At 43.4% G+C, this 10,049-nt stretch overlaps 1 protein-coding gene across 1 annotated transcript; it reads right to left on the bottom strand.

Moving 5' to 3' along the window:
• Positions 1–519: 519 nt before the first annotated feature.
• On the bottom strand, positions 520–6,398 carry LOC149177262 (uncharacterized). Its single transcript, XM_089420062.1, is given in 5 exon segments — positions 520–3,640; positions 3,802–4,077; positions 4,200–4,442; positions 4,445–5,339; positions 5,455–6,398. Coding segments are annotated over 5 exon segments (4,536 nt in total). The 5' UTR covers positions 6,069–6,398; the 3' UTR covers positions 520–1,132.
• Positions 6,399–10,049: the final 3,651 nt, after the last annotated feature.

Below are 10,049 nucleotides of genomic sequence, written 5' to 3'. Positions count from 1 at the left end.
AATAAAGAAACTGCTAAAATATAGAATAGAATGTTATGCAGTTGTGAATAAACACTGTTTGACTGACACTTACTGCGTTTATTGCTGCACAACCGACCTTCAAAAAATGAACACAAATGCAACTAGTGCACACCAAAATCTAAGATCTGTGCATTATGAACTAGTGTTCCTAAACCTCAATTACTACATCCAGTATATGTTAGAATGCCCGAGTGAAATGTATCTCCAGGTGCAAATTTTCAGTGTCAGATTTAATTCTCAATTCCTTGAAAGATGTCTTTACCTGCCCCTGCGACATACTGATGCACTGAACAAGGCTACAGCATAAATATCCATATATAATTCAGATAAAATGTCCTGAAATTTTGAGAAAATCCAAAACATAATATGACAAACAAGAGAAAATAATAGGCATTTTTATGCCACTGGTGGAACTAACCTCTGGAACATATTTTCCGCTAACAAGACATGCAGCTAACAAAATATTAATGGCACATCCACAGGCATATATCTATATACCTTTGACCTGAAATTCTTTGTCGGTTTTGACAAAGCCTGCGACCATGAGAAGCCTACGAAGATATGATTAAATAGTTGAATTGAACCACCTGAACTCTTCGGGGGTTTTACAGTCTTCTTCGGGCAAGAGGGGAAGCCATTGAGATTGTCTTGCTGTAGGATGACAAAAATGAAATAGACTTTCAAAAGCATTATGAGAAGATGCCATGGTCGGCTTTGCCATTCGGAGACAAGACTATAAAGAAATTGTTTAGCTACTTCCGATTTCCGTTTACCCGAAACGTGGCCATTATACGTCTAGATGGTAAATCACATTGGGAATTGCCGAAAAGTGCATATTTTTACATAAGATTTGATCATGGAACCAAGTGTTACCTGTTGAACGATCCCTCTCATGCGTCGTGAGCTGCAGGGGAGTGCCGGGTAGAATGCAGCCCGCGGTTAATTCCCAAATTCGAATTGAGATGTGAATGGCGGCAAGATGGCGATGGAACTCCAGTCAGGCGTCATTAAATGTTGAGGGCGGCGGAGCTGGGTGGAGGAATTGCCGGCGACTGGAGTCGGAGGTTTTTCCAAGCGGAGACGGAACCCGGGCAATTCCTCCCCTGGTAGACTACATACTGTTTTCACTACCTTCTTCCCAACTTTCTTCGATGAAGCTATTACCCAGTCCATCGCTCAGGGACTCGATACTGTTAACACTGCCTTCTTCCGAACTTTCTTCGATGAAGCGATATCCCAGTCGATGGCGCAAGGACTCGACTACTCCAGCACCCCATTGTAGTTTGGAACAGTGAGACACATCAAACGTCAAGAGCGAGCTCAAATGCCGAAAATTGGACAGCATCTGTAAATTGGAACACCCAGACAAGTGAAGCCATTGGAGTCTCCTTAAGTTCCCGACTGAGTCTGGGAGCCCCTGCAGGCTGGAGCAGTTTTGCAAGTCGAGCGTCTGGAGGCCCGTCAGCTGCCCCACCCAGTCTGGGAGCGCTTGCAGGTTGGAGCAACAGTCCAAGGAGAGTGTCTGGAGGCCCGTCAGCTGCCCCACCGAGTCTGGAAGCGTTTGCAGGTTGGACCACTCGCACAAGGAGAGTACCTGGAGGCCCGTCAGCTGCCCCACCGAGTCTGGGAGCGCTTGCAGGTTGGAGCACCCGTTCAAGTTGAGTGTCTGGAGGCCCTTCAGCTGCCCCACCGAGTCCGGAAGCGCTTGCAGGTTGGAGCACCCGCACAAGGAGAGTACCTGAAGGCCCGTCAGCTGCCCCACCGAGTCTGGAAGCGCTTGCAGGTTGGAGCACCCGGACAAGGAGAGTCCCTGGAGGACCGTCAGCTGCCCCACCGAGTCTGGAAGCGCTTGCAGGTTGGAGCACCCGTCCAAGTAGAGTTTCTCCAGGCCCGTCAGCTGCCCCACCGAGTCTGGAAGCGCTTGCAGGTTGGAGCACCCGCACAAGGCGAGTCCCTGGAGGCCCGTCAGCTGCCCCACCGAGTCTGGAAGCGCTTGCAGGTTGGAGCACCCGCACAAGGAGAGTTCCTGGAGGCCCGTCAGCTGCCCCACAGAGTCTGGAAGCGCTTGCAGGTTGGAGCACTCGCTCAAGACAAGTGCCTCGAGGCCCGTCAGCTGCCCCACCGAGTCTGGGAGCCCCTGCAGGTTGTAGCACCCATTCAGGGAGATATACTCCAGGCCCGTCAGCTGCCCAACCCAGTCTGGGAGCGCTTGCAGGCAGGAGCACCCACACATGGAGATATTCTTCAGGCCCGTCAGCTGCCCCACCCAGTCTGGGAGCGCTTGCAGGTTGGAGCACCCGGTCAAGTCGAGTATCTGGAGGCCCGTCAGCTGCCCCACCAAGTCTGGAAGCCCTTGCAGGTTGGACCACCCGCACAAGGAGAGTACCTGGAGGCCCGTCAACTGCCCCACCCAGTGTGGGAGCGCTTGCAGGTTGTAGCACCCGTTCAAGTTGAGTTCCTGGAGGCCCGTCAGCTGCCCCATCGAGTCTGGAAGCGCTTGCAGGTTGTAGCACCTGCCCAAGACGATTGCCTTGAGGCCCGTCAACTGCCCCACCGAGTCTGGGAGCCCCTGCAGGCTGGTGCACTCTAGCAAGTTGAGGGTCCGGAGGCCCGTCAGCTGCCCCACCGAGTCTGGGAGCCCCTGCAGGCTGGAGCACCCAAAAAAGTAGATATTCTTCAGGCCCGTCAGCTGCCCCAACGAGTCTGGGAGCGCTTGCAGTTTGGAGCATACCTTCAAATCGAGTGTCTGGAGGCCCGTCAGCTGCCCCACCGAGTCTGGAAGCGCTTGCAGGTTGGAGCACCCGTACAAGTAGAGTTTCTCCAGGCCGGTCAGCTGCCCCACCGAGTCTGGAAGCGCTTGCAGGTTGGAGCACCCCTCCAAGTAGAGTACCTGGAGGCCCGTCAGCTGCCCCACCGAGTCTGGGAGCCCCTGCAGGCTGGTGCAGTCTTCCAAGTTGAGGCTCTGGAGGCCCGTCAGCTGCCCCACCGAGTCTGGGAGCGCTTGCAGGCTGGTGCACTTTTGCAAGTTGAGGCTGTCGAGGCCCGTCAGGTGCCCCACCGAGTCTGGGAGCGCTTGCAGGCTGGAGCACCAGTTCAAGGAGATTTTCTCTAGGCCCGTCAGCTGCCCCACCGAGTCTGGGAGCCCCTGCAGGCTGGTGCAGTGTTCCAAGTCGAGTGTTTGGAGGCCCGTCAGCTGCCCCACCGAGTCTGGGAGCCCCTGCAGGCCGATGCAGCGTCCCAAGTCGAGTGTCCGGAGGCCCGTCAGCTGCCCCACCGAGTGTGGGAGCCCCTGCAGGCTGGTGCACTTTTGCAAGTTTAGGCTCTGGAGGCCCGTCAGCTGCCCCGCCGAGTCTGGGAGCCGCTCCAAGCTGGAGCACCCGGAAAAGTCGAGAGTCTGGAGGCCCGTCAAGATCCCAACTGAATCCGGCAGCAACATCATTTGTTTACAGTTTTGTAACGTGATATGCTTCAATGAATGCATATCATAGAATTCATTTGGTAAAGTTTTAAAATAACCATTTTTCAGGACAATTCTTTCGAGCTGATTCAGTTTACCAATAGACTGTGGAACCTCTGAAAGGGGAGCATCAATATACAATTCCGTCAACTGTAGTGGTGCCTGCAATGTGTACATAAAAACATTAAAGTTGATTTGCCTCTGTAAATGTCACCTATTTGACATTGTGATAAACAAAGACAATTCTTAAATGCAAGCAATTTTTATAATTCGAAGAGAAATGTAAATCGATGTCTGTCCAAATAAATTAGAATTTGTACTACCTGAGATTCATGTTGCCAGAGTGTTTTCAAAGCCTTCCCCTGTATGTATAACACTCTTAAATTCCTTGTTGGAATTTGCAAAGATATTGAGGAGATCGGACACTTCTTCCATTGGAGATATATCAGTTGTCGTAACTCCGCTGCACTGAATACGCTTTCAACAAAAGAACCTTCACCCCTAAGCAGTTCCAACCTGCTTAGGTTGCAGTTGCCCCTAATGTTTTCGAAAAATTGTTCGCGGCCATTTCCATAATCCATGCTAATTCCTCGCAGCACCTGAATTGTTCACTCGGAGCTGTTAAAAACATGATTTTTTCTTAAAAAATTTCAAAACAAAAAGGCAATTTAGATATGGCAATGCTAATTTGAAAATCCGTGGAGAGCTTCAACATACGTACAGGCGATGAGGGGGAAAGAGTACGAAGAAGATTGACATTTGGTCGCGAAAGCCGAAGCGGATGTTCCTTCTCTGCTACATCTCTGCCGAGATCGCGGAGGTGGTCGTGCATTCTTATACACTCTTTCCTGTCGATCTCTACAAGGCATCTGTACTCTAAGATACGGAGACCCAGCCATCCGTCCCAGCCAGATCCGTTCCATATTGTGATGGCGGTATCTCTGTTTTCTCCTATAAAAAGTTCCATATTGTGATGGCGGTATCTCTGTTTTCTCCTATAAAAAAACAAGCGACGTCTAAAAAGATCTCCTGCTCCTCTTTATCCAGACCATCATAGCTAATTTTAAGCTTGCTATGAATATCCGTGGGAAGTATTCTTCTGATTTTGTCTAGCTGTCTTTTCCAAAACTCAGAATCTTTTCCACGAATAGCCGCTCCGATGACCTTAAGAGATAAGGGCAATCCATCACAGAAATCCAAAAAATCTTCAACCAGTTGTTCAAATCCCGTCACAGGACAACTCTGGTCAAAGGCATGCGAGCAGAATAGTGCTCTAGACTGTTGCCGGTTAAGGCCTGTTTGCTTGTAAATAGACGCGTCTAGAATTCCCGAGCTTGTAAGTACATCCCTATTGCGAGAAGTAACCAAGATTAAACTACTGGCCTGAATGGTATCTATCACTGGTGAAAACAATGCGTCAAGTTGATCAATATGATCAACATCATCTAAGACTATCAGAGATCGGGGGGAGGATGAGAGATGCTTTCGGAGCTCCTCTATGCCTTCATCGGTGTTGCTTATTTGCACGTCCTTCAAATGAGCCAAGTCTTTGAGAAGTTTTGTCTGCAATGAACTTAAAGAGCTCTTCGCTGCGGTTTCTCTCACATCAGACAGGAAACAATATCGATCATAATTTGATCTGTGTCTGTTGAAGAATTCTTTTGCAAGGGTCGTTTTGCCTACCCCGCCAAGACCCACAATTCCCACAACCCTCATCTTCTGGCTTTGCTGCTGCACCATTCTTTCCACGTCTTCTATTTTCTCAACGAGGCCAGTAGGGTATTTGGCCACATTAAGAGGTGTTTTCCTAGCTTTTCGCCACACTTCTTCGACGACCGCATCAACTAGCTGCCCTTCGTCACTGAACGATATGCACGATATATTGATTGAGAAACGTCTCCGAAAATATAGTATGATATACCTTATTATTCATTAAATAACTGAGAAAAAAAAATTGGAGAAAGTATGGCGCTTACCCGTCGTATGCGTTCATATCAAAACCGCTTTTATTGGAGACAAGATAGAGAGCATCCCTCCATTTTTTCAGAGTGCTAGAATCATATCGTGGCTTCTTTTTGTTGGTACGAGGATCCAATGTTGTCTTGTTTTCTAGCCATTGCAGATCTCGAGCATACCTTCCCTTTTCGCCCAGTAGACACGGAGAGATACAGCGGAGGATACTCTGGACTCCAGCGAGCACTCCATCTCCGCTCCGCGTCCAGCGAAGTTCCGAAGGATCGACATTATGGAAGACCGGAATAATTGTGGACCCGGATTCCACCATTAGTGCGAGCTCGTCAAGACACCATCTTGATTGAGCATATGTTGGAGAAAATATTGCGACATGCACTGAGGCGGTTCGAATAGCCTCTTCGATTTGAGAAAGCATGTCCTCTCCCTTACGCAATTCGGGCTGGTCCAGAAATACTCTTAACCCACGGACAATAAGGCTACGGTAGATATGGCTGGCGAGGCCTTTCTTTGTGTCGGGACCGCGGTGGTTCAAAAAAACGTCATAAACCTGGCCAGTGTTGGTGGATGAAGACGAAGAAGAGGCGATGCATGTGATATCCCCGGTAAGGTCCGCCATCGGATACAGAAGAAGAAAGAAGCAAGCGAGATCCAAGACGTTTTACAGAGAAGAAAGAAGCAAGCGAGATCCAAGACGTTTTACAGAGATTGGGAATGAGCGGTGAACCTCAATATTTTCGTCTGAATGATCTCACCAGTGCAAGACCACCTACCAGCGAATCGATGAGAACAAATGAAGACACTAATTCAGAGGATTTGTTTTTCGCTGAACGAACCAAGTCGATATATATTTCAATTGAATGAAATTTAGGATACTTTTGTTTTATTATTAAATTGTGAAATCAGGAAAGTTGCTGCTAATTTCCTTCGTTCACTGCATTATTGAGGGTTGAGTCACCGACCATATATTCCTGCATCGTTTAGAAGATATGCTGACCACAGATATGTGGGGCCCAATCTTTATGCAAAAGCAACTGCATCCACTAACCCGAGACATGATTTGATTCCTGAGGTTGATAAGTTAATTTATTAAGCAATACAGGTGGCATCCATCCACATAAGAAGCAAGTGGGAGTCGACGTCCATCGCTGTAAATTAAAGCAGCAGCAAGTGGGAGTCGACGTCCATCGCTGTAAATTAAAGCAGCAGCAAGTGGGACTCTGAGTGTCGACGTCCATGGTTGGCAGTATAGTTGTCATTGATTGATATTTCCAACGGAATATTGGCCACATTGATTGATATTTCCAACGGAATATTGGCCACCTATGACATTAGGGGATGTGCACCATAGTCCCGGGTGGGCCTTCGCCATGGAATTTCCTAAACTGTGACCCACATGTTACATAGTACGACAACAAAGTATGACCCTATTTTGTCACAGATGTAGATGATAATTTCACTTAACAGTATGACATTTAACAGTTGTACAGTATGGCCCACTAACATGAGATTCGGTAGAAGATTGACAATATGTCAGAAGAAATATTTATAGTGGTTGGGACCACCTTATGTTCACACCTTCCAAAATCACCATTGCAGTCAAAATTTTGGAATGAATGACGTGGGAGATGGAAGGAAGCATCAAATTGTCGCATCTTTATAAAGTTTGCAGTTTCATTTTCTTTATATTGTATATTTGCCTATAATTATGGGTTAAGTTTGGACGATATGGACAAACATGAAATCATTGGGAAAAGGGAGTCCCTTCATGTCAAAGTTGAACCTTTCCTAGCTTGGATTCAACTTATTATAGAGTTATAATTTATAAATGTCTTTTAAAAATTTTGAACTAATATTTTTAATTTAAAAAGATGATTGACTGTTTCAATGACTTAATTAGTTAAATTCTATTTTATATATATTTTTAATAATAATTAATTTATTCTTATCAAATTTGGTTCATGCCTAAGTTGTAATTTATATATGAATTTTAAATCATATGTCATAACAAGAAGCTTTATTATTTGTGGAAATTTTAAGCCTAGACATATCTCATCATACATATTTATATCTTTACTATACATCTCTATTAAAAATGATTCAAAAATTATTAGCATATTTTTAAACCTTGAATTAGTGTAATAGGTAAGGTGAGTTTAAATTGACGGATGTTGTTGGTGTAACATAACATTGGTTTTAGGAGTATGAATAGTCTCAAACTGCAAAAAGAAAGAAGATAGTTGATGTTGAAGAAGATAGTTACAAGTTGCAATCATGTACCACAAAAGGTTGTAGTGACCATAATGTAGGATTCCTTTGGAAGGAAAAACGAAAGAATTGAAAGTCCTATTTGGAAGCACAATAAAATGGGAATATGGGCCAACCTTTAAAGTAATCTTAGAGGAGAGGTGATAATCATTCATTTCAAACTTACATGCTTTCATTTTTTGAAATGATAATTGAGATTATTATTGGTTATGATTAGAATCTTCATGTTTCTCATTATATTCATTGTCATGAGATTAATAATCTTAGCAATGAAATGTAAAAGAGGGTTCATCCATAATATTCAAGTTAATCATCCCATATACCTCTACTCATTTTTTAGATTCATATTTCTTTATGACCACTTATGCTTGTTGTTTAAGCACATGGATCTTCCTTTCAAAATAAACTAAACATAAATACCATCAAATCTTTCAAATCTACTTCAATCAATAAGCTACCAGCGTTGTATAGATAAAATACCAATAAGTTATGTTTTAAACTCTTCAACTATGACTTCTTGCTATGCCCAAATGTTAGTCAAATTCCCTCATGCTATAACACCTCACAACATTTATTTGATTCCAGAATTGAGCAATTCATGGTATATTTATATCTAATCTTCTAGCATTTCCCAAGTACGAGGCCTTCAATTACCAATATTTAGAAGCCCTTGTTCTAAGTACACATTTGTATTATTTTTTCAACTAATAAAGTTTGTAAATGACTATGTTAGCACTTTTAATTAATAAATTTATATTGATTATGAACAAGGAATTATATATAAAGCTCTATAACCATGATTTAAGGGTTTTGATAAAATTTGGGTGTTCAAACAACATTGGAAATGGCGATATGCAGTGGGGTCGAGGTTGCGAAGAAAGGTAGAGGAAGTTTAAGGTTTATTGTCTTTGGAATCTATTAGGAACATTGATAATGTTGTCTCCCTCTACTAGGGAATTTATTTGTTTATCATACGACTCAGCTTTACAAGCTAAAATTTGGGATTGATTTGTTTTTTCACCCTAAACCTAGACCTCCAAACTTCATTTTCATTACCTTTGAATTAGCTATATTCACACACTATTGATGTTAGTCACTATGCTTTCTCATTATTATATTTCTTCATTAAAAGTGATGATTATGATGGGTTGCGTAGTTCATTTCTTTTGTAGTTTTCCTCTTCTATGAGATCACAAATACTAATAACTTTCATTATTTGTGAGATTAAATATATTAGTAGTTTCTTGAAGGAAACTCTATTTATATGAAACATATGAGGCTACTATATGGACCATAGTAGTTTTGACTTCAACCATCCATCATTTTAAATACTACTTTCTAAAATATTTCCTTCAAGTCACAAACTCTAGGATTTGCACCCAATGAAAAGGATCTTCACCACTATGATTCTAATGTAACATTCTTTTTTCTAATCCCCAAGTTTTGCAATGTAATTAAAGGATGATAATGTTGAAGAGACAATATGGATATATTGCCAAGATTGTTTGTTGTAAATATTTTGATTATATAAACTATTAAATTTGAAGAAGAAGGAGAATCCTATATGAATCTTGATGTATGGAAGGATAGGTTACTTAGGAATTCTGTAAGGGAGAATGGGAAGTTTCCCATCTTCCCTAAATTTAATGTTATGACCCCTAATGTTCTTGTTGAACTACCAACTACCTAAGTAGCTATGAGAGGATGGGGGAGAAGGTGTCGGGGCGACTTGAGCATGGGCTATGTACCTCACAATAGAGTCTTGGTTGATTTCACATCCAAAGAAGGGGAACTTGGACCTTTCCTGTGTGAAGCAACACTTGTGGGTAGAAAACATGTCAACTTTTGAGTTAGTTGTTTTGAGTAGAGTTTGGAAGATGGTAACAATTAGAGAAAAATATTTTAAAAAAGACCTGAACTATTTGTGTGAACCTATAATCCTTGTGAACGCACAAATATAAGAATGAAAACATTGCGAAATTGTAAACCTATGATTGGAAGTTGGACAACAAATTACAGGCTTGAAGTGTGTTAGCTGAGGAAACCAGAGAGAGAGCCCTTCACTCGAGCCGGGTAGACCAAAAAGAACTCTACTATCTGGTTGTGTTTGTTCATGTGAAGCACTTGAAGGAGAAAGGATTTTCAAGGAAACCATAGGAAGTGGAGAAGTGATCTGGGAGGATCCAAGATGCCTCAAAACTAAATATTCCAAAATTGAGATGAAAAGGTTGCCATGACGAGGAGCTTAGTGATATCTTTCCAACATAACTTGAACGAGCTCAAACAAACTTTATATGAGAAAGTTATCACATTCCGACGTTTTGCAAAAACA

Source organism: Pinus tabuliformis, chromosome 4_1 (genome assembly GCF_031772625.1).
Source record: "Pinus tabuliformis cultivar Carrire ecotype Pingquan chromosome 4_1, CPIR1, whole genome shotgun sequence".
Taxonomy (NCBI): Eukaryota; Viridiplantae; Streptophyta; class Pinopsida; order Pinales; family Pinaceae; genus Pinus; species Pinus tabuliformis.
The sequence above is the reverse complement of the archived record's forward strand: the minus strand, read 5'-3'. Positions and strand labels throughout refer to the sequence as shown.